This window comes from Balaenoptera acutorostrata, chromosome 14 (assembly GCF_949987535.1).
Source record: "Balaenoptera acutorostrata chromosome 14, mBalAcu1.1, whole genome shotgun sequence".
NCBI classification, from domain to species: Eukaryota; Metazoa; Chordata; class Mammalia; order Artiodactyla; family Balaenopteridae; genus Balaenoptera; species Balaenoptera acutorostrata.
In genome coordinates this window covers 42,954,893-42,980,318 of record NC_080077.1, presented here as the reverse complement: position 1 = coordinate 42,980,318, position 25,426 = coordinate 42,954,893, and the positions used below count along the sequence as shown (strand labels likewise).

General features: G+C 39.8%; 1 protein-coding gene and 1 pseudogene across 6 annotated transcripts in view; one reads left to right on the top strand and one right to left on the bottom strand.

The window, feature by feature from the left end:
- FAM184A (family with sequence similarity 184 member A) overlaps positions 1–25,426 on the bottom strand; it is a 117,703-nt gene that overhangs the window by 58,810 nt on the left and 33,467 nt on the right. For all 6 annotated transcript variants that reach the window (XM_007190771.3, XM_007190768.2, XM_007190770.3 and 3 more), the window contains exons 2-4: positions 4,619–5,473; positions 3,762–3,897; positions 1,806–1,987 (exon numbers count right to left, since the gene is read on the bottom strand). In XM_007190771.3, the coding sequence (XP_007190833.2) occupies positions 1,806–1,987; positions 3,762–3,897; positions 4,619–5,473 (1,173 nt within the window). The remainder of the gene's footprint in view (positions 1–1,805; positions 1,988–3,761; positions 3,898–4,618; positions 5,474–25,426) is intronic.
- LOC103004279 (spindlin-1-like) lies at positions 16,801–17,968 on the top strand (annotated as a pseudogene).

Below are 25,426 nucleotides of genomic sequence, written 5' to 3'. Positions count from 1 at the left end.
TAGAACTGGATCCCAATCCCTCTGCTAGCTCTCCCTGACTTGGGGTCACCATAAACCAGAGCCCCTACTTGAATACTTGAATACAACATGTTTAAGGTTCTTTTACCACCATCACCCCCAGGTCTTTTTGTTTCACAGCTCAGACATGAAGTCCTCCTCATCATAGATCATAGCTTTTACCTATAAAACTGTACCAGTCAGGGCTCAACCAGAGAAGCAGGAAGGAGAAAGAAGGGGAGGGGTGCTGAGGAAGAGAGAGGCCATCAGGAAGGGTGGGCAGGAACTCTTGGGCATGGGCTAAAGCTGCTGTCCACAGGCAGAATGTCTTCAGTGACTGACATTTTTAAAAAAAACAATCATCTTGGCAGTAGGCTAGTGAGCTGACAGAAGGCAGGGAGAGTGCAGAGCTGACAGGACTTGGGAACCGATAAGGGGGTTAAGGAAACAGTAATCAAGAACGACTCCCAGGTTTCTGATTTACCGAACTAGACAGACTATAGTGCTACTGGTTGAAAAAAGGAGTAAATGAAATATAGTATTTTGAGGGGAGAAAGTTCTAGGCAGGTTGATTTGACACATCTGTGAGAAACAGATATCTAGTGGGAGTTAGATACACAGGACTCAAGTTCAGGGAAAAGATCTGGCCTAGACGAACGGCTTTGGGAGTTATCACTGACCAAGTGACAGTTGATGTTACTGGAATGGATGAGCTTGTGGAATGAGATGGGAATGCAAGAGGAACATCAAAGGTAAGGACACAGAAAAGACTCTAAAAAAAAGAGTGATATATGTGTATGTGTAACAGATTCACTGTGCTGTACTCCTGAAACTAACAGCATTGTAAATCAACTATACCCCAATAAAAAAAATTTTTTTAATTAAAATTAAATAAATTAAATAAAAATTTAATTAAAAAATAAAAAAATTAAATAAAAATTTTTTTAAAAAAGGTAAGGCCACAGAGAGAAGAGGGAAGCTCACAGACAAGACTGCAGGGCCTGGGAGACAGGAGGAAAGTGTGAGAGAACCGAAGAGAGATGCTGTAAATCAGAGGAGTCAGTATCCCAGGAAGACAAGATCCCCCAAGTCCAGCAGCCAGGACGTCACTGGAGGCTGAGGCCAATGCCGAGCCTGTGGGGTGGTGGCAGGAGAACCCAGCCCACACGAGGTAAGGAGTGAGTGGGAGGCGAACAAGGGCGAGGAGAACAGACACTTTTCAATACACTTGGCTGCTGAGAGAAGGAGGAAGAGTGTCCCAAACCCTCACCTGGTATTGTAGATATGTGGAAAAACTGGAATAAATATTCAGCAATTACTCTACACATCCTATGTCTTATTTATTTCATTTAGAAATTAAGTATGTTGGTATATGAATTTTCAGGGCTTGATTTTGGTCATCCTTTTCAGTTTAACAGACATTTCCTAGGTGTATACACAATAATACGTTTCATCAACAGAAAAATAAATACGATTAACCGTAATGTACATCCCACTGAAATAAGAGTTCATTCAGCTTCTGGCTTGAAATAGGTTGAAGTGTCCTAAGTTTTTACATTATAAATTGTTATCAGCAATATTTTGAACATTTACACAATATGGGATAGCCCAGCTTTATATCAATACCTTTTCTCCTCAAAATAAAAACAAAAAATTACTAGAGTTAAGACATAGACTGTTACTATGAAATAGAAGTAAACACTCTAAATCAAATCTGAAAAAGAGGAAAACTGAACTTTTCTTTCTTGTCTTTCATGGCTGGTGCGGGGGGCGGGGGGGGGGGGGTGGAGCTCTCCATCGTTCTTTACCTTCTCCAGTTCCAAAATCTGCTGCTTCTGCTCTGCATTCAGACTCTGGGTTTTGCTTTGCAAGAAAGCTCTTTCTTCTTCAAGCTGAGATAACCTCTCATTGGCCCTTGATTTTTCTGATTCTAGATCTTTAATTGTAACCTCCTGGGTCATTTGAGTTGCTTGAAGCATTCCAATATGACCTACCCCCCAAAAGAAAGCCCCAATTTAAAATCTGTTGCATTGTCGTATAAAGCAGTTTATAGTTAATGACACAAGGTACTTAACATGGAAGTAAAATAAATGGCCTGCATGTACAAATAGCTCTTTGGTTTCCTCACTGTATACGACAGAAATGTTTACCACGGGAATACTTATTATCCAAGTAGAACTACTTAGATTAGAAAGCAGTCCATTTTCACACCACTGACGCTGCTCGCTGCACCTAGGACCAGTCCAATCATTTTTGAAGATTTCAAGCTCTACAAGTTGAGGTAGAAACAACTCCTCAGGGTACATATAAAAGTCCTGGGAGTAAAACAAAGTAAGAGAAGATGCACTGAGTAGCACGATGGCACTAAAATGAGTAATTTATTCTTTTCTAATCTCTTTTTTTTTCAAATTCTAACATAAAGAGGAAGAAATCTGTATGCAGCAAGGAAAGATGGCGGGCAGCAGTTTGGTTGAAACTAAATTTGCTGTAGACAACAGACCTGATAAAGAACTGAGGCAGAGCAAGAACAGATAAGGACAGCAAGGCTATGAAAACCTAAAACGACAACAGCAAAAAACCAAAAATATGGGGGGTGGTATGAGCAGAGACAGAGAGATGGAAAGTGAATATGAGAAAATATGCTCAGAAGGCATATGCGTTAGGACAGCGGTTCTCAAAGCGCCCCGGACCAGCAGCGCCTGGGAGCACCGGTCACAAGCGAGGCTCGCCCCAGACCTACTGCGTCAGAAACTCTGGGGATGGGGGGCCTAGCGTCTGTGGCTGCACGAGCCGTCCAGGTGATTTTCATACACTATAAAGTCGAAAAGCTTCTGCTTCAGGGGGAGGGTAATCTGGGATTCACCAACGAGCCAGTCAATCAGATGACATCCTCAAAGAATTCGTTCAAAGGCCTCCCCTGGCTCACCAAACACCCCAGCGAAATGTCACTTCAGATTGATACAGGTCACCCCCTCCTCTAGTGAGGGCTTCGAAATGAGCCCGTCAGCCACGTCAGGATGGGCAACCCAGCTTTAGTATGTAAAATGATCCTTATTAATAAGCCAAATGAAATGAGGCTGCTGTAATTTAAATGTAGTTCCACTAATTTAAGTATTTTAAAATATTTATGTTTTAAAAGGACATGTTTTCAAAGGACAAAGCCTCTTAGAGTGTTTTTCTTTTAGTGACTGACTTATTGGTGCTAAAACCTATAATTCTTAATGTTTTTTTTTTTAAATTTTTTATTTATTTTTTTAATGCTATTCTTGTCTGCTTACATTCTTTTTATTTATGTATGTATGGCTGTGTTGGGTCTTCGTTTCTGTGCGAGGGCTTTCTCTAGTTGTGGCAAGCGGGGGCCACTCTTCATCGCGGTGCGTGGGCCTCTCACTATCGCGGTCTCTCGTTGCCGAGCACAGGCTCCAGACGCGCAGGCTCAGTAATTGTGGCTCACGGGCCGAGTTGCTCCGCGGCATGTGGGATCTTCCCAGACCAGGGCTCGAACCCGCGTCCCCTGCATTGGCAGGCAGATTCTCAACCACTGCGCCACCAGGGAAGCCCTCTTAATGTTTTTATAGAAATATATTCCTAAAAATAAGTTATCATTTGCTTATCTTATGATTAACAAGATAACAGAACACTTTAACATGGTTAGAATCTAAATAATTTTAAAATATGAGAAGAAAAGGCTAATTCCGTCTTGAATTAACATTTAAGTGTTGGTTTTAGCTGAGGAATACACCAAGAACTGTGGTCAGACGTACTAGCTTTGAGGACAAGATCTGAAGCTTGCTGCTGTAAACGTTCTCTGGCTGCTGCTAGCTCACTTTCCACTTCCTTGTGCCTGCTTAATAAGGCCATTTCTCCCTCCTTGGCATCATCAAGCTGTTTTTGAAGAACCTAAGAAAAATCAAATAGCCATTATTAATATGCAAGAATGATGGATGCTAAGCTAAAAAATTCACTTAAACTACCAGCAGCAACTTTCTCTTATTCAAAAGTCACACTTAACAATACCTAGTTTTGAATCTGTATCAGTGACACATAACTTGTTATCTTCATAAGTCATATGACCCAATCATGAAAGGCTATTTGACCCTTTCTAATATATTTAAATGCTGCACAGATATTAAAAACACACCTATGAAATTTTCTATGCCAAGAAACAAAGAAACTTGCCAGAGAGACTTTTTGGCTTTTTTTTTTAGACTTGTGCTATACACCTATTTATAAAGCAATCTTAATTTTTTGTTCAGTGTCTGGATATCAACTGATGTGCAGACCCCATCATTAATGGAGGGAAAGGAAAAAAACATAATTAAAGACCAATATTTTAAACTTCCCAAATCACTGGGAAAATATTAACATGTTATTAAAAAATCCTTTCATAAACAATCAACAAGGTTTTAAGCTTATCTTTTTGGGCCTTTCATATCTGAAATTGTTGTAGGAAATAACAGCTACAGGGTAATAAAGATTACCTTTTCACTGATTTTCTCACAAAAGAAAAGTAGAAAAAAAGCAAAACGGAAAAAAAAAAGTTGAAGTGGTCTAATCGAAAAGAAAAAGAGAAAAGTGGGAAAAAAAAAACCATGTGTTGAATGTAATATTCTTTACTCACCTGAACACTGTTCTCTGCTGTAACAAGTGCTACCTGAAGCTTCTGGCATTTGTCATGGAGACTTCCAGCTTCATCCTGTACCATCTGTAACTCTGTCTTTAATTTTCCTATGGTTTTTCGTAAAATTGCTTCTTGCCCCTGAAATTCTTTTCTAAGATCTGCTTCCTTTTCTTTGCTAGCCTGGAGGCTTTCTGCTGTAAAAAGCTGTGACCTTTTCAAAGTATCTAGCTCATGTTCATAAAAGGACTGAGCTTTACGCAACTTGCCTTCATAATCCTCAATTAGCTTTTTCCGCTCAAGCCTTAGCTCTTCCAGTGTCTTGTTTAAGGCCTCCACCTCCATTCTGTGCAGCTCCTCCGCTTTCTCCTGTCCTTTACTAACTGAGGCACTGTGATCCTGCTGCGACTTCAGCAGCTCTTGGATCTCCCGCCTGTGAGCAGTTCGCAAATCTTCCAATGCCAACCGTTTGTCTTTTTCAAACTGTACTTGGACTTGTCCAAAACTCCGTAATCTTTCCTCAAATTTCCTTCTAATCTCTTCAACCTCTCTAGACATGGTTACTATGCGTTGGACATGCTGGGCTTCTGCACAAAGTTGCATGTCCTCAACTCTGTGCTTATAAGCCTCAAATTCTGTCAAAGCCTGCTGCTTCATTTTTATGTGATCTTCTAATGATGCTTCTAAAACTTGAATCTTTCTCTTAAGGTCTAACTCCTCTGATACTCTGCTTTTATACTGCAATATTTTTTCTCTTGTTTCTGCAAGAATTTGTTGGACTTCTTCTTCATGAGCATCTTTGAGGGCTTGAATTGCAGATTCATGCTCATCATTTTTAGTGTTCAAAGCATATATTACCTGCATGGTTTTAAAGAAAAAGGGAGAAGAATTCAGTAAACCATATTATTTTCTAATTGAAGTTAATTCTTTCATTTGGATTGACATTTTTTTCTATGCAGATAATATTGGCTATGGTAAATGTTAAATACTAAAACTTCATGCACTGTTTTTGTACTCACAGATTTATTTAGCAAATTTACGTAGCCCAGTCTTAAAATCTGCACTTGAAGACTTTTTGATTAGGATTTTAAAGCATTCAAAATTAAGAATGTTTTCCTAGAAATAAACAGTGAGGAGGAAAGAGACAAAGGAGGCTACCTGGTCTATGAGAATGGAGTTTTCCTACGGCCCAGTCTAGCTTCCTGGGGACTGTGGTGGGATCAGGAGAAAAGCCTCATGGTAAGTCTCTGCCCTACACTGGAGGCCTAGAGATGAAGGAGGCTTTTGCATGAGTGGAAGTTCTAGGCCCTACGTCTTCCCAAAGGCCTCTTTCAACTGCCTAAAGTCTGGTGTATTTTAAATTTAGAAATTTCCTTTTCTAATTCCATTATGGTCTGTTTTTAAAGCTGATCCTTTTCACTCCCAAGTGGTCTCCTTACAAAATCCAGTTAGTACTTTTGTGCTCACCTATCAAATGTTGTAGTTTTACTCATTGCCTAATTTTCCCTCTGCCTCCAAGCAAGCCAGATTCCTAGAGCCAGAGTGTTCTGAGTACAGGTCTTTATTTTCATTTTCGTCCTTGGGTTTTAATGATTCCATTGAGATTTCCCCACCTTAATTCCAATGACAACATACTCCTTTTATAGTAACACTCCCACTCCCGTATGTTCCTTGATGTCCTCCACATAGCCCTGCGGTCCAACAGTAATATTCACAACTGTTACTTAAGGCTTAGAGATGTGCCTACTTTCTTCTGAAGTAAAAAAAAGTAAATACTATACACTCCAGCAAAAATCCAGAGGCTAAAAATCAGTGTCCTGGAACTTCGCTTATTTTAATATGATCTTACTTTGGCTTCAGAAATGAAGTCCAGCACCAAATACTACCTATCTATCATCTATCTATCTATCTATCTATCTATCTATCTATCTATCTATCTATCTACCTATTTATGGTTGCATTGGGTCTTCATTGCTGCGCGTGGGCTTTCTCTAGTTGTGGAGGGCGGGGGCTTCTCTTGTTGCGGAGCACGGGCTCAGTAGTTGAGGCTCGCGGGCTCTAGAGCGCAGGCTCAGTAGTTGTGGTGCATGGGCTTAGCTGCTCCGCGGCATGTGGGATCTTCCCGGACCAGGGCTCGAACCCGCGTCCCCTGCATTGGCAGGCGGATTCCCAACCACCGCGCCACCAGGGAAGTCCCAGCACCAAATACTTTTGCAATTAAGATGCAGAAGTGTTGCCCTTTTTGTAGAGATCTTCTTTATGCAGACTGAGGCAACTGAGACAAACTACCTGGCTCTCCACAGATCCTGGTAACTCCAAATCCTGCTGCTAAATCTAGGCTGTCGCCTGCCAAGCCTGCAGCTACACTGGCAGAAGGCAGAATACACACTGGAGCTACCCCACTGCAGGGGCTTCACTCCCTCCATACAGGGCTTTGTCTTCCACACCCAGTCCCCTGTCCATACACTCGGCTAGGTCTGCTGTATCTATTTTCTTCAGCATGACTGAGATGTGGTCATACCAAAAGAAAAAAGGTTGAGAGATGGCAAGATTCCACCTGTCTTGCCACAACTACCCTTCTCCTACAAGGGCCACAGGAAAACATGTGCACAGAGGAAAATAAATACTTATTCACGGTGTCTCTCTCTTTTTTAATAAACCTAATTCCAAATTCCACGTTATGTCCCTAAATGGGCTAACACACATCCCCATGGAGGACTCCTTTTATTTACACATTTAATCTTAAAGGTAGCCTATAAACCAAGAAAGTTGGGTGGCTTCCTATTCCTTTCCCTCAGGGTCATACCTGTCTACCACACTGATGCCAGAAAAGACTGGAAGGGGCACTATGGAAAAAGACACCAACCAGCTGGAGAGAAGTCCATTTGCCAGAGTGCCTGGAACAGAGCTGGTCTAGCCCACAGGTTGCAGACCTTCCCAGAGCATGTCTGCATGCATTCCCTCTTCATCTTACTAAGCACGTGGAAGGAAAAGAGATAATCCAAAGAGATGGGATCTCCAAAGAAAATAAGTCACACTGTTAGCACTTTGCTCCAGGAAATGATCATGAAAAGGACCAGTCCATGGTGGGATTCTATATAACTGGTGATGAAAAGGGAGAGGGAAGCAACATGTGAGCCACCCCTTGTCAACTATTTATTGAAATACTCTTCTTTTTTCTAATTTAATTTCCCTCAGTCTTCAAGAGTCAGCTCAAGTTCTGCCTCTTTTAATAAGCTTTCCAAAGCTACCCACATCCATGGGATTCTACCTTTTCTTTATATCCAACATCACCATTTCCTTACCACCACTCATTCCTGATGTTAGATTGGTTTAATTTGGGGTGTCCTGACAACAAGGCTGGAAAGCTGTGTGATGATGTTAGCCTAGAAAAGTAGCTGAAGGTACAGAAGCTCAGGAGCACACAAAAATGTGAATAAAAAGGTGAAATTAAAGGGGATCGAGGTTATGAATTAAAGCATTAAATTAAAACAGAATTTAAGAAAAGTAAACATCTGATAAATAATAGGGAAATATTATGGTGAGAAGTTAAAACAGAATTTAAGAAAAGTAAACAAAACATCTGATAAATAATAGGGAAATATTATGGTGAGAAGTACTATTTCATTTTATATTCTAATCCAGGGATCAGCAAACTAGAGCCTACAGGCCAAATATGGCTGCTGCTTGTCTTTGTAAATAAAGTTTTACTGGAGCACAGCTAGGTCCATTCCTTTATGTATTGCCTACGGATGCTTTCCCACTACAAGAGCAGAGTTGAGTTGTGGAAAAGACCTTATTACCAACTCCTGTCCTAATCTATACATAGCTATCTTACCAGCCAAAACTGGCAGCCAAAAATAAAAAAGTGTGATTTTGCACTAGCTTTGTTAACTCTCTACTAAACAGTCTAGGCTTTGTACCACTACAACTCATACACTGAGAACACCAATTATGTGATTCTGAAAGTATATTACATAAAATAAATACAGTATCATACTGACCATAATTTGTATCTTCCAGGACAGCAATGTTAAAATAAATTTCTAAAACCTTAAAAACGAACAATAAAAAGATGGCAAGTACAATAACAAATTAGCAGTGCTCTTAGACATGACCATTTAAAATATACCACTATTTAATTATACTATTTTTAAATGACAATGCTATATATGAATTTTCAAGTACCTTAACTATACATAGTACCTTCTAGCTATTCACTTTTCTACATAACTACAAAGGCAACCATTTATTAGTATCTTTCTCTGATTAATTATTATTTCTCACACAAAGGTAATATAGATGGTTCTATGTTCTTTGAACACACAGAAGATATATGACTTGAAGTAACAGAATGGACCCAAACTGAATTTTTGACCCTAGGTAAAATAATTTCTCCAAGCTTCAAGCTTCTCAATATTAAATGGAGATCGTATTTATTCTACCCTAGTGACATTGTTGTTATAAGATCAACTTATCATTGACATTTTAAAATGATGTTATATAAAGATTTTTTAAAATATAAAGCACTATAAGATACTAAGCCTTCCTTGTTAGTTGTATCATTTATTTATGGAGAGAACGAGACTAATTTTAAAAGAAACTTCAGTAAGTAATCATAATCATCCATAAAATTGGCTATGATTTTCCACATAGGAAAAGGAAATTCTCTAACGTCTCTTTTCATAAACTATTTTAAAAGACATTAAGAGCCATTCGCAATTTTTCTGGAACTATGAACATTCATGGAATGGGACAGTACAATCATTTCAGCAATTTCATGCAATTTCACAGTTCCATTTTATGCCAATGATGTATAATTTAACTATATAACCCATGATGAGTAAGCAATTGTGAGTAATTTTTATTTTTTCTATGAAGATTTTCAGATACTCTTACCCACAGATAAAATGAGAACAAGTCTAGATCCTAATTTTAAAAATGCTACTTAGGTAAAAAGTGTCTGAAATAGTTCTGAAATAGTCACTGTTGACTGCTATGAACTGAATTGTGTCTCCCCCCAACCCCAGAAAATTCATATGTTGAAGCCCTAACCCCCAACATGATGTTATATGGAGATAACAGGAGGTAATTAAGTTTAGACAGGTCATGAGAATGGGGTCCCCATGATAGGACTTAGTGCCTTTATAAGAAGAGACACCGGAGCTCTTGCTTCCTCTCTCTTTCTCCGCCATGTGAGGACACAGCAAGAAGTTCTACAGTATTCTGCTATGGTCGACAGAGCAAATACATTGGCAATATAAATGTTCCCACTAAAAGCTAACTCATTAGTAATAAAGCATGTTCATTGAAAAGTATGTTATATTAGTTTAAAATATTTTAAGCGGACCTCAATAGTTGCATATTATACCAACAGGTTTAACCCTGCTAAGGTAAGGGAATCGTTCAATAAATGATGGTACATTCCCACAATGTAAAACCATGAAACCATTAAAAAGCACATCTCATTTAGGAGGATATTTCAAAGAAAAAGCTTGTAGTATAAGGCAAATACACATGCTACTATATACAATAAGATCCAATCGCATACAGAGAAAACAATGAGTGTGCATGTGTGTGCAGATGCATATTTAAAGGTGTATTAAGAAATTAACCAAATTTTAACTGAGGATATTCAGTATTTCTAAGCCTTCTGTAATGAATGCATGTTACTACTATAATCAGAAAACAATAAACCATTTTAAAAGATTAACATTAACAGTGCTAAAAGAATGAATCAATACTCGAAATGCCTTAGCTGTAGAAAAACATGACAATGAAAATGAAAACAGAAAGTTAAAGGAACATTAATTCCAACAGATACCCTTCAAATTTCCTTAAAAATCACTGACTGAAATAAAACTGATTTATACAAATCATCCTTAAACTTTTTCAAGAATACTGAACATTAATCATTACACTTATAAAAAAGAACATGCATTTTGGAAATGTAAAAAAAATCTAAGTACCTAGATAAAGTTTGATAGCTTACTAGCAAATCTTTAACGGTCAATTCCTACTTCATTCATTCTTCCCTTCAACAAAAATTTACTGCACACCTGCTACGTGCCAAGACCTATAATCGGCACAACGGTGAACTGGATGCATATGTGTGGTGTCTATTCTCTTGCAGCTTAGAGGAGACTAACCTTAAAGAAATATTTACTCAATTTGTCAAAGTGAAATATTGATAAGTCTTACAAAGGAGGAGAAATACAAAATGAGTCTTCGCTGGGGTGGGAGTGAGGGTGGTAATGTATGAGTTTTCCCTTATTCTGAGTAAAATGCTTACTTTATCTTAACCAGAATCTCTTTTTAAAAAATTTTTTACTGATGTATAGTTGATTTACAATGTTGTGTTAATTTCTGCTGTAAAGCAAAGTGATTCAGTTATACATATATATATTCTTCTTCATATTCTTTTCCATTATGGTTTATCACAGGATATTTTAACCAGAATCTCTTTTAGTCAAAATGTTAAGGGGAAAGCTATAGAGATGGAATTACAGGCTGAAGGAACAGTATGAGCAAAAGACACATCGATGGGTAAGCACAGGACTCTGTGAAGGGAAAGATGGGCTCTGCAGCTAGAAGAGTGGACATGGTCCACATTGCAGAGATACTCATAGCGGCTGAGCTGGACAAGATCAAGAGGGAGAAACTACTGAGGAAGAATGAAGAAGACCGAGTACCAGGCCTTGGGCGGGGTTCAGCGGGAGGAGGATGAGGGCCCACAGAGGCAACGTGCTGAGAGGGATGAGCAAGAGTGGAAGCAGGGCGCCACAGTCCAAGGTGCGAGGGACGGGCAGGGCGTCTTGCCAAAAGCTGCACAAAAATCCAGAAAAATGAACACCTGAAGCCCCTGCATTCAGAATCTCAGAAACAATCTTTGAGAGAGCACATTCAGTAGAGTGGTGAGGGCAGAGCGAGTGGACACGTGGATACTGAGTAAGTGGAGGCACTTAGCTAGCAGAGAAAAAAACTCCAAGAAATAGTCGGTCAAAGGAAGGAAATAACTAGGGACAACTAGGATGATGGCTTAGGGGGCAGCAGCGTCCAGTCCAGGGAGTTTTTTGGTTTTTTTTTAAAGAGGAATTGAAAGTGTATCCTAGGGAAGGGCTAATTGTTGCACCAAGGTCGTGGAGAAAGTTTGAGGCTAGGATTGCCTGACACAGGCGGAGAGACTGGCACTGACTGACAGTAGGGAAGAACTCCTCCCAAGAGAGCAAGGTTAAAGAGCGGGATTTGAGGGCTTCCCTGGTGGCGCAGCGGTTGAGAGTCTGCCTGCCAGTGCGGGGGACACAGGTTCGAGCCCTGGTCTGGGAAGATCCCACATGCCGCGGAGCAGCTGGGCCCGTGAGCCACAATTACTGAGCCTGCGCATCTGGAGGCTGTGCTCCACAACAAGAGAGGCCGCGATAGTGAGAGGCCCGCGCACCGCGATGAAGACTGGCCCCCACTTACCACAGCTAGAGAAAGCCCTCGCACAGAAACGAAGACCCAACACAGCCATAAATAAATAAATAAAAATTAAAAAAAAAAAAAAGACCGGGATTTGAGGTGGAGAGGGAAGATGGGCAACTCCTGTCTGATTGCTGCATGCTCCTCCATAACAGGGGGATGAGATCACGTTCTTAGAGCGCAGAGGCCATCAGCAGCTTCTCTCCACTGGCCACAGATGATGCTCTTCACCGTGGTGAGGCCAGCGTCAGGCAGTCTTCCCAGTGTGTCTGTCTCACGACAGGCTCAGCCACTCAGCAACCATGAGCAGACCCTGTCATCACTGCTCCTCAGGGTGATGTTTTTCCTTATCTCTTGCTTATTCGAAAATTCTGGATATTTGTTCACTTTCCTTTTCTGATCAATGCCAGAGACAGTCAGACAGACCAACAGAAGAGAGAGAGAGAAACTCACCTTCAGAGTATATAAGCACTACATGAGGCACAAGACTACTTAACAAAGAAAAAAGGAGCAATCTCAGATTCGACAATTTTTTTTAAAGTTCTAGTACAATTAATCTATGATAAACAATATATAATGGAAAATAGCCTCTTCAAGAAATGGTGTTGGGAAAACTGGACAGCTACATGCAAAAAAAAAATAATCAAACTGGACTACTTTCTCACACCGTATACAAAAATAAACTCCAAGTGGATTTAAGACTTAAATGTAAGATGTGAAACCACAAAACTCCTAGAATAAAATGTAGGTAGTATGCTTTTTGAGATCAGTTTTAACAATATTTTTTTGGATATGTCTCCTCACCCAAAGGAAATAAAAACGAAAACAAACAAATGGGACTACATCAAACTAAAAAGCTTTTTGCACAGTGAAGGAAACCCAACCAAACAAAAAGGCAGACTACTGAATGGGAGAAGATATTTGCAAACAATCTATCTGATAAGGGGTTAATATTCAAAATGTACAAATAACTCATACAACTCAACATCAAACAAACAACCCGATTAAAAAATGGAAAGAGGACTTGAATGGACATTTTTCCAGAGAAGACATACAGATGGCCAAGAGACATATGAGAAGATACTCAACATCACTAATCATCAGGAAAAGGCAAATCAAAACCGCAATGAGATATTACCTAACACCTGTTAGAATGGCTATTATCAAAAAGACAACAAATAACAAGTGCTGATGAGAATGTGAAGAAAAAGGAACCCTTGTGCACTGTTGGTGGAAATGCAAATTGGTGCAGCCACTATGACCGATGCACAGTGAAAACAGTAAGAAGGTTCCTCAAAGAATTAAAAATTGAACTACCATGCAATGCAGCAATTCTATTTCTGGGTATTTTTCCAAAGAAAACAAAAACACTAATTCAAAAAGATATATGCACCCCTATGTTCATTGCAGCATTGTTTACAACAGCCAAGATATGGAAGCCACCTAAGCGCCCATCAATATGTGACTGGATAAAGAAGATGTGGTACACCCACATACCCACCCACCCACACACACACAACGGAATGTTACTCAGTCCTAAAAAATGAAATTAAAAACAATTTTATTTTATATTGGAGTATAGTTGATTAACAATGATGTGTTAGTTACAGGTATACAGCAAAGTGATTCAGTTATACCCATACAAGTATCCATTCCTTTTCAAATTCTTTTCCCATTTATGTTATTACAGAATATTGAGCCAAGTTCCTTGTGCTATACAGTAGCACCTTGTTGCTTATCTATTTTAAATATAGTAGTGTGTACATGTCAATCCCAAACACCCAATCTATCCCTCCCCTTCCGCCTTTTCCCCCTGGTAACCATAAGTTCGTTCTCTAAGTCTGTGTTTCTGTTTTGTAAATAAGTTCATTTGAAACTTATTTACAAAATGAAATCTTGCCATTTGAGACAACATGGATGGACCTAAAGAGTATCATACTAAATGAAATAAGCCAGACAAAGACAAATACCATGTCATTTCATATATGTAGAATCTAAAAACACAAAACAAAGAACAAATAACAAAACAGAAACAGACTCACAGATACAGAGAACAAGCAAGTGCGGGGGGGGGAATGAAATAGGTGAGGGAGATTAAGCGGTACAAACTTCCAGTTACAAAATAAACAAGTCGTGGGTATGAAATGTACAACGTGGGGAATATAGAAAATATTGTAATAACTTTGTATTATGTCAGATGGTAACAGACATCATTTTGTAACATATAGAAATACCAAATCACTATGTTGTGCACCTGGAACTAATGTAGTGTTGTAGGTCAGTTATACTTCGATTAAAAAAACAGATTTCATACATTTTAAACAAAGGAAGAACTTCCCTGGTGGCGCAGTGGTTAAGACTCTGCGCTCCCAATGCAAGGGGCCCGGGGTTCAATCCCTGGTCGGGGAACTAGATCACACATGCCACAACTAACAGTTCGCATGCCACAACTAAGGAGACCGTGAGCCACAACTAAGGAGACCATGAGCCGCAACTAAGACCTGGCGTGACCAAATAATATTAAAAAAAAAAAAGCAGCCCTAAACACAGGAAGAATATGTTTCTATAATTCTGTTTTTATTATTAAACCCTCAGATACAATTAGCAAAAGGTTACTTGGTCCTTAAGCCACCAAAGCTAAAGAATATTGAAAAGAGTCTCTCAAACTTCTCAACAACAGTGGGTTATTGACCTCTGCCATATAGGGTCTGTTCTATCTGTTCTAGAGCAATAACACAGACCAGAGAACTCTGCACCTCAATTTACATTCACTGGCACTCCCAGACCAGCCTTACAAGTAAATGTTTCACAAATTATTAAATATAACTGATGAGCTCTAAGTAGCTAACTCAGAGAATCTAATGTTTCTATAAAATGGTTCACTTTTTGGAACCTGATTATTATTAGCATCCTTAAGGGCATGTTAATGAAATGCATTTAAAATGTGTTTTAGAGCTGATGAAATTGCACAAATCCATCCATATTTTCTTACTATTCTACTGATGATCAATAATAGCATATATTTATGCTACCTAGGTTATAGGATTAATCATTGCAATGTAAGAAAAGTTTACAGAACTGAATTCAAGAACTAGCCCCAAGCAGCTCCATGCTAGCAAAATGAGGTGGACAAAAGGAAAAAAATAAAATGAGGTCACAAATGACCATCCATCCTGAAGAAAAGAAACCAAGAAGCAAAACCCACAGAACATCATTTAGTGTAAAATAAGTGTCTGAAAGAAAAAAATCCCAAACTCATACAGCACTAAGCATGTGCATGCGTGCGCATGCGCACACACACACACTCTCTTTTTTCTGAACCATCTGAAAATAAGTTCCAGGTACTTGTCACCCTAAATACTTTAGTATATATTTCCTAAGATCAGAGACAATAGCACTATTATACCCAAGAAGTTCAGCCTAATGGAATATTAACTAATATACAGCCTATATTCAGGTTTACCAAATTATTCCATTAATAACATTTATAGCAGCTTTTCTCTATCAATGCAGACCCAATCAAGGATCCCACATTGTACTGAGTCTTCAGTCTCCTTTAATCTGAACATTGACATTTTTGAAGAGACCAGGCTGGCTGTCTTGTAGAATACATATGATACAGACTCATAGAATTATGTCAAGTTCCTCTTTGTGGAAATTTTATGTTGTGCTTTCTAAATCCACCCTATTGGTGAGTACTTAATACCACATTATGAGGGCACATATCAGTCTTCTTTTCAAATATTACTCTTCCCCAACCTTCTTACAACCCACTTGTTCCTTTTTCATGATGTCCTACCCAGTTTAAAGAAACGAGAAAAAAAATGACAAAACGAATTTAATTTTGTTTAAAAAGGTTTAGTCCCTATGAAAACCCATCCTACCTGTATGTGACAAGCCCTCCAAAGGGGCTGCCTGAAGAGTAAGAGCTCCCCCTGTGGGCTACCTGTCCAAAGGCCAAGCTTGAACTGCTCGTAACTTTGAGGGGATTTTTTAAAGAGGCTGAGAGAACGGTGAAGAAACAAGGCAACTGGCAGGCTAGGTATTTAGAGAGAATTTTAACAGTCCTTTTAACCCATATTCTCACAACATATTAAGCCACATATTCATTTGCCATTAATAACTATGGAACTGGATCTACCAGGAAGATTCACAGAGTATCTGTAGTTCAAGGTGAGTGGAAGGGGAACAGTTGCTACCCATATACAGTAGTTTACTCCTGGCAATGAATTACTTCCACGTTTTTATTTTCTTGGTCCAGTTTCTTTTAAGTCAGAAAAAAAAAATTTAAAAACAAAGGCTGTTCTTCATTCATTATGTAATCAAATTAATCCCAACAACAGACTTATGTCCAAATAAAACATTTACGAAGCAGTTAACAAAATAAAAAGCTCATCTGGATTTATTTAAGCCAAAGGCACTATAAAACCCTAGATTAAAAAGACCTTTGGGTAGTACGGCCCGTCCGGCCGGGGCCGCCCCGGGAGGCTCGGGCGGGGCAGTCGGAGGGCGCAGGGCGCGTGCGCCGTGCGGCCGTGCGGCCGGGGGCGGGGCAGCGCCGTCTGGTTCGGTCGGGCAGGGGCGGGAGTTCGGCGCGGGGCCGCAGGGCCGGCGGGCTGCCGACGGTGGCCTAGGTGGCCGGCAGAGTACTTAGGATTTCACGTATTTTTGCTGAACTTACTTTTAAAAAAAAAAGGGCGCTGGGATGATGGATTAACAAGAACATTGAAATCCTGTGAAAAGTTTCAAATTGGAGCACACTGAATTTTCATCCTAGTCCAGCAGCTCTGCTGCTCACTTAAATACAGATGAATGAAGACCCCATTCGGGAAGACACGTGGCCAGCGGTCCAGAGCTGATGCAGGCCATGCTGGTGTATCTGCAAGCATGATGAAGAAACGAACATCCCACAAAAAACACCGGAGCAGTGTGCAGCCGAGCGAACCTGTTTCCCAGCCCCGGAGGAACATGGTAGGCTGCAGGATTCAGCATGGGTGGAAAGAGGGGAATGGCCCCATCACCCAGTGGAAAGGAAGCGTTCTAGACCATGTGCCTGTAAATCCTTTGTATCTTATAAAATACGATGGATTTGACTGTATTTATGGACTAGAACTTAATAAAGGTGAAAGAGTTTCTGCGCTTGAAGTCCTCCCTAATAGAGTTGCAACATCTCGAATCAGTGACGCACACCTAGCCGACACGATGATTGGCAAAGCAGTGGAGCACATGTTTGAGACGGAGGATGGCTCTAAAGATGAGTGGAGGAGAATGGTCTTAGCACGCGCCCCTATAATGAACACATGGTTTTACATCACCTATGAAAAAGATCCTGTCTTGTACATGTACCAGCTCTTAGATGATTATAAAGAAGGTGACCTTCGCATTATGCCCGATTCTAATGATTCACCTCCAGCAGAAAGGGAACCGGGAGAAGTTGTGGACAGCCTGGTAGGCAAACAAGTGGAATATGCCAAAGATGATGATGCTAAAAGGACTGGCATGGTCATTCATCAAGTAGAAGCCAAACCATCTATTTCAGCAAGTTTGATGATGATTTCCATATTTATGTCTACAATTTGGTGAAAACATCCTAGATGTCATCACGAACTTTGCCAAATTTGTGGAACTATTAAATGTATAATTTGTAAACATAAAGACTTGATTGCTTTCCAGTTTAATGAAAGCTTAAATGTCCCTGTGAATCCACAATCTCTGCCAGCAGAACTGTTTTTGTTCTGAATAGTACAGATTTATGTGAACACAAAGCATTTTGCGTAAGGAACTCCTTCCTCTTAAAAGAAGTCTGTCTGTTTGGAAGGGAGTTACAGGCAAGTCTGGTAAAAGTTAAGCTAGTATCACAGCCATTTAAAACTGCAGTAGATCTTATCCACTTTCCCCTTCATTCTTAACACTCTTATTCTGCTGCCACAATGCAAGCATAGTTTGATATTTTTGTTATTCCTTTTTTTGAAATATATATGTATCTATATCTACCTACCTATCTATATCTGTGTGTATACATACATAATGTATATATACATACACACAGATCTGTATGTACACACACACACACTTCATGGGCAGTCCTTTCTTTGTGGGTTGGAGTGGGGCTTACATAATTTTCTCCAGTTTAACAGGAGTGCTGACCCAAGCCATTTGTATTCAGTGTATTTAGTGTATTACTGCTGTTTATTCAAAATTAAATTCGGGCACAGGAAGCGCATCGGGACATTCAGCTTGTTTTGAAAGTCAAGTTCAGAGCACCATTTCAGTCTGGAGGCTTTAAACTGTAAATTCAAATATGAATCACCTGTGAACATTTAATGACACACATTAGAATTTTACAAAACAGAAATCTGGGTAAAAGGCTGCCTTTAATTCTAAGCTTTGTACATTATTTGTTTACATTTTTTATCATAAATACTGCTTTTTAAGCAAAGCCCAGGTACTTGGTCCACATAGTGTAATGCAGGTGTATTTTGGATGGCACATTTGGTCCATTACTTGCACAAATTAGTAATCTGGATTTTAGTACATGGATTTAAAAGGCAACAGTATATCAGTGGTTTCTGTGTATTTGGTAAGTTCCTGGAAGAACACAGTGCTTTTATATTAGAAATGTAAGTTTAAGAATGGCGGTGTTGCCTTTTAACAAGTTCTCTGGGATACCTTTATTTTTATTACTATTATTACTGATATATGATTATGGTCAGAAGGCTTTTCCCCCTCGGCTTTTCCCCTCAAAGAATGCCTAGACAAATAACAGCTTAAATTCCTGACATGTTTTGTGGTGCTGTATGTTCTTGCTCATGGTGTGCTGTTGATGTAGATTCATTCCATTTGGTGGATCTTGCTACATCAGGGTCAGTCACCTGCACTGGCTTGTGTGTGTGACTGATAGCAGCCCTTAGCCATTGAATCCTTTCCTGCAAGTTGTCCTTAACTAAAATAGAACTGCAAAAGTGGTTCGTTTAGAAGCAAAACGTCAGTTTATCACTTTGTTTTGGATGATCCCTGGCAGTTTGAAAGCTAGGAGAAAGATGGTTTGTGAAACCAGTCTTGTGCAGATCGAAAATCTTACCTAAGATTTGGGCAGAAAGCTTAAATGCATATGAATCTCAGCCAAACACCAGGTCTGTGTGACGTCTGTCATGGCTGTTCTTGATGTTAAGAGATCCTGTAGTTTCAAGGCCGCGCTATGCGAGGTTTGTGTGATGCCCATTTTCGCCTTCAGGAAGGCTCTGCCTTGTTGTGCTGGTGGGTGGTAACCTCGCGCACCATGTAAATACAGCACCCCAGTTCTCTCCAGCGTGCCAGTGCCTCACCGAGGGCAGCCAGGGGTGAGCTTCTCCATGCAGTGGGTACCCAGGTCTTAGATGTTCCTCCTGTGCTTGAAACAAGTGTCATGCTACAGATCTGTCATCTGTTCTCCCGGTGGCTCTTGTAAGAGTTCCTGCATGTGAATCTCAAGGCTGAGCTGAGCTCCCCATGCCCAAGTGGACACGTGTGGCCCAGAGAGGGAGTTGTCCAGTGTGCACTGCATGAACAGGACACAGTGACTTCAGACTGAAAAACAAAGTCCTTTGGAGGTATCCTGAGGGTTGGGTCAGTTGAAACATTTCTGGCATTACTTAATGACTTGCATTGTGGTTTTTCTGCAAGTACCTTTAGCAACTTTTAATACCATGTGATCTCTCTAGATGAATGTGACGTGATTTATTATCATCATTATTTTAATCATTGTTCCATTTATCGCCTTTAGGGTTGAAGGAAGGGGAAGGGGTTTTTTGTTGTTGTTTTTCCTCTTTTTTTCCCATCCTTTTTTCTTTTGGTGGCTTAAACCACACTTCCTGACGCCGTGACTAACTCTGCTCCCCAGCTGAGTATTTCAGCCTTCGTCTAGGCTCATGTTTCAGATCTGCATGCACTGCTTGCATTTTCCTGGTATTGGAATGTTGGTTCCTTGTTCTAGGAATACAACATTAATTTCTAAAATTATAATGGGACTTGTGACAACACAAGACATGAAACTCTGTATAAAATGTATTGGCCTTTCTCACTGACCTGCTACAGTATCATTGTGTGTGTGTGCGTGCGTGATGTCTGGATGCCATGTAAAGCTTCAAAGGAAAACCTTAAAAGCAGACCATCCTTTTTTTGCATGCTCTATTCTAAGTAGAATGTTCAATGTAACTAACTAAAATTGCATGTTAAATATATTTCGGTTTTTTTCTTTTCTATCTGTTTTTATTTGTTTTCAGTTTCTGTATATTTGCTTAATTCTGCTGTTTTACTGGCTGTAGGATAAAGATGCACTGGTGAAGCAAATGCAGTGCCAACAGAAGGTGATTTTCCAGTTGTGTATGTCATGCAGCATTTGAAGGGACTGTGCATTCTTAAAACAATCACAGTTGCTTCTAAACCAGATTTCCTTTCTATTATTGTTTTACGTGCCAAACCCCGAAATGCATTGGTCTTGAATCTCTGAATGCTGTGGACCCACTAGAAGACTGTTTTGATTGTCACAAATTGTAGTGCCTGAAAACATTCTTGAAGCTGATTGTCTTAAAAAAAAAAAAAAGTTCTCCAAAGACAAAACAAATTATCGTAACAAAATAATTATGGTCCAAATGTCTGTGGTTCCTTGGAAATGCTGCGCTTTTTGTATTTTCCATCATTAGTGCAGTTTTAACGAATGTGTATAGTTCAGAGGTCTTCGTGTTCGCATTTTAAAATTAGGTAAGTGACCTCATCTTTCAAGCTTGAATTTTTTTTTAATTAATTAATTTATTTATTTATTTTTGGCTGTGTTGGGTCTTCGTTTCTGTGCGAGGGCTTTCTCCAGTTGCGGCGAGCGGGGGCCACTCTTCATCGCGGTGCACAGGCCTCTCACTGTCACGGCCTCTCCCATTGCAGAGCACAGGCTCCAGACGTGCAGGCTCAGTAGTTGTGGCTCACGGGCTTAGTTGCTCCACGGCATGTGGGATCTTCCCAGACCAGGGCTCGAACCCGTGTCCCCTGCATTGGCGGGCAGATTCTTAACCACTGCGCCACCAGGGAAGCCCTTGAATTCATTTTTAATTTTAATTTTATTTTATACAATGCGTAGACAGTTCCCTGTTCTCTGCATTTAGAAGTATAAACAATATAAATCTGTTAATTCTGTAATTTTTATAATTATGATGTAACTCTATCCTATCCTTAAAACATTTAAAACAAACCCTTTATGTGCAAAAATAAATAAATAAAAATTTAAAAAATAAAATAAAAAGACCTTTGAAATCCAATTGCTTTGGGAAAGAATTACCTTTAAAGATATGTTTGCTCTATGCATTTCTATAATGATTGCTAGAAAAGTCTTTTTAAAAATATAAAGTCGGGCTTCCCTGGTGGCGCTGTGGTTGAGAATCTGCCTGCCAATGCAGGGGACACGGGTTCGAGCCCTGGTCTGGGAAGATCCCACATGCCGCGGAGCAACTGGGCCCGTGAGCCACAATTACTGAGCCTGCGCGTCTGGAGCCTGTGCTCCACAACAAGAGAGGCCGCGATAGTGAGAGGCCCGCGCACCGCGATGAAGAGTGGCCCCCGCTTGCCACAACCGGAGAAAGCCCTCGCACAGAAACGAAGACCCAACACAGCCATAAGTAAATAAATAAATAAAAATTAAAAAAAAAAAAAATTAAAAAAAAATGTAACTATAAAAAAAAAATATATAAAGTCTAATAACATTGGAGGTATTTTCCTTGATGGTAATAGAGAATACATCTGTTTCTCCAAGAAAAATTTAACTTGACTTTTGAAATAGCAAACAGAAGTCTTATGATAAGGCTTATTATTTAAGGTCCATGCAATGGGATCTGTGCTACCAAATCTTAACCAAAAAAAACAACAACAACAAAAAAAATCAATCAACAAATTTTGAGTGAATGCCTTACTATGTTCTCAGCACTTTTTTATATGCATTATGATAAAGAAAAGTATAAATGTTCGTACTTAATCTTACTTAAATAGAACTGCTTAACACACACACAAACTAATGGCAGACAATTTTAGATAATACACGTAAAGTGCCAAGCTGTTGAGTACAGAATACTGTATACATAGCATGAGAGGTTTTCAGTAGAGGAACTGGATGAAGACTGCAGTAAACAGAAAGGCTTGAAAGGACAAAGGCCGGTGGAGAGAACTGTGAAGAAAGCAACCTGAGTTAAGGCACAAGACAGGAATGGTTTTGGTGGGTGGCTGGTGTGGTCAGATAATCCTGAACAGAGAGACGCATGAGTGCCAGGGAAAGCCAGATAGAGTCAAAGAGTTCCTGGTGATGAGTTTTGTCCTGCAATTTAACTGGGAAATGAGTTTCTCTAAGAATTTTAGGAGATTTAGAATCTATACATATTTTTCTGTCTGTTTGCTCACAGTGGTGCTGGACAATGATTCTAAGACATACATTTCTTTTCCCCCACATTTAAACATCTCATAAGTTGAGAAGAATCTTATAATCAATTGTGTATCACAGATAGACAGCATTTTTTTCCCTCTAAGTGGTACATAAAATAATGATGCGTCTTAAAAGTCAACCACCACCACGAATCAAGAGTGCTATGAAGCCATTAGGAAAAACGAATGAGTAAAGTCTTTTATGTTTAAAGTAGAACATAATCAATTCTCAATTCTACAAAAAATTGTCTGAACCTCTTGCTCACAAGGAACAGAAGAAACCTGAGGGTCTACAGTAGGAAGGCGCAGGAACAAGTCTAAATTGAGTCCTTACAGAAAGTGAAGATTGAGTCCAAGCCAGAAAGACCAGAGGATATAAAGCAAATGCAGAAATAGTAAATTATTCATCAGAGTACAAGCTGTAAAACCTAAGACCTGGGAGAGAGAAATGCCATTGAAAAGCAAGCTGAATTGTCTAGCAGAGTACTAGAAAACACGGGGTAAAACCAGGGGCTGATGATAAAGAGGTTGTTTCCAAGTTTGTCAAGAGCAGTTAAGCCCTCAGGTCATCACTTATACCAAGCAGACAGTTAACCCTCCTCTATGCTGGTAAAAAAACAGAAGAGAAGTGAACTGGGAAAATGAGCTGGAGCAGTTCCAGCCTGGGGAACCAGAGGAGGGCAGGTGATAAGGAATGAAACTAAGAGCAGAGAATTCAGTGAAAATCTAATGAGCCACGGACTGCGAGACGATATTTGCAAAAGACATCTGATAAAGAATTGCTATCCAAAATATACAAAGAACTCTTAAAACTCAACAATAAGAAAATGAATAACCTGATTAAAAAATGGCCAAAAGATCTGAACAGACACCTCACCAAAGAAGATATGCAGTAGTAAATAAGCATATGAAAAGATGCTCAACATCACGTCATGAGGGAATTGGAAATTAAACAATGAGTTACCACTATACACCTGTTAGAATGGCCACAATCCAGAAGACTGGCAACATCAAATGCTGGTGAGGAAGTGGAGCAACAGGAATGCTCATTCATTGCTGGTAGGAATGCCTTTTAAAGTGGCTGCACCATTTTGCAGTTTAGCAGTTTCTGACAAAACTAAATGCTCTCTTACCATGTGATCTAGCAACCTTCCTATTTGGTATTTACCCAAATAAGTTGAAAACTTATGTCCACATAAAAACTAGCACATGTATGTTTTATAGGAGCTTTATTCATAATTGCCAAAACTTGGAAGCAACCAAGTTATTCTTCAGTAGATGAATGGATAAATAAACTGTGGTATCTCCAGACAATGGGATATTATTCAGCACTAAAAGGAAATGAGCTGTCAAACGATGAAAAGACATGGAAGAAATTTAAATGCATATTATTAAGTAAAAGAAGCCAATTGAAAAGGATACATACTGTATGTATATGACATTCTGGAAAAGACAAAGCTATGGAGACAGTAAAAAGATCAGTGGTTGCCAAAGAGGAGGGAGGGATGAAAAGGCAGGGCACAGAGGATCTTTAAGTCAGTGAAACTGTTCTGTATGATACTATAATAGTAGATACATGTCACTACACAGTTGTCAAAATCTATAGAATATACAGCACTAAGAGTGAACCTTAATGTAAACTATGTATTTGGGGTGATTATGTGTCAATGTAGGTTCATCAGTTAACAAATGTATCCATCTAGCGCAGGATGTTGATAGTGGGGAAGGCTGTGTCCATTAGGGGAGAAGGGTATGTGGAAATTCTGTACTTTCTGCTCAATTTTTCTGTGACTCTATAATTGCTCTAAAATATAAAGTCTATTAATAAAAACTGCATCCTGAACAGTGAGTCCCCATTCCCCTCCCCTCCCTAGGTTCCAAATGCCAGGAGTCAGGCTTATAACAGGTCCCTGGCAGCAGACTAAAGAACCCTCTGGAGGAAGTGAACCACTCAAAGAAAAAAACCTAATCATAATGACATTTGGGTGTGTGTGATCAATTAAAAAAAATCATCTGAGGGGCTTCCAGTTTCCATGCAGGATGGAGAAAGATGGAAAGAGCAATGCTCCTCAGTAACAACTAAAAATACCAAACAACCTACAAAATCATAAGTCTTCCTGAACCTATCAAAGAGCTGAAATCACAACACAACCTCCTGGCTTTAAATCTAAGACAAGCCTCCCAGGGCACACAGGACACAAACTTACGGCAGAGCACAGACGTAAGATGAGGATCTCATACAAGTGAGTAAGAAGAATTCAGCTAAAATTTATAACAAGCTGTTAAAGGCAGAGCATGGGTTTAGCTAAACTACTCCACAACATTGCTGCCTCAGCATCCATTCTGTGTGGCCAATTGGCCTGCAGGGCCTTGAACTGATACTATCCTCTCCATCTAGCATGCATGCCCTAGAAAACAGCCCACAGGCTCATAAGTAAATGTAAGTTCCTGATGTGACTACCCCAGCTGCCCTGGTGATCATCAGTCTCCCCCACCTCCCAGGGTCTTCCTCTTGTGCCCCTTAGATAAAAACAGGCCCCTGAGAAGCTTACCAACCACCTCCCCCTCCTTTTTGGTTTGAATTGACCAATCTGGCCTTAGCCTGAGACCCCCCAAAGTACTCCCCCAGGATCCACCCCGATCGCTGCCTACACCCTGCCTTAACCTCCCTCATGGCCCCGTAAGGTGTGCCGTGTACCTCCTCCAGGACCTGTAAAGTAATAAACTCGATTTCAATTCTCTTGTGGTCTTTTATTGAACCATCCATCACAAATGTTAACAAATGTTAATTTAACAAAGTTACAAATGTTAGTTTAACAAAGTTACAATGGGCAAGTGTGAGAACATAGAACCCATGAATGCCACAGGCACACAGGATTGCGCACACTCACAAGCTCTTAGCCATGACCTCAG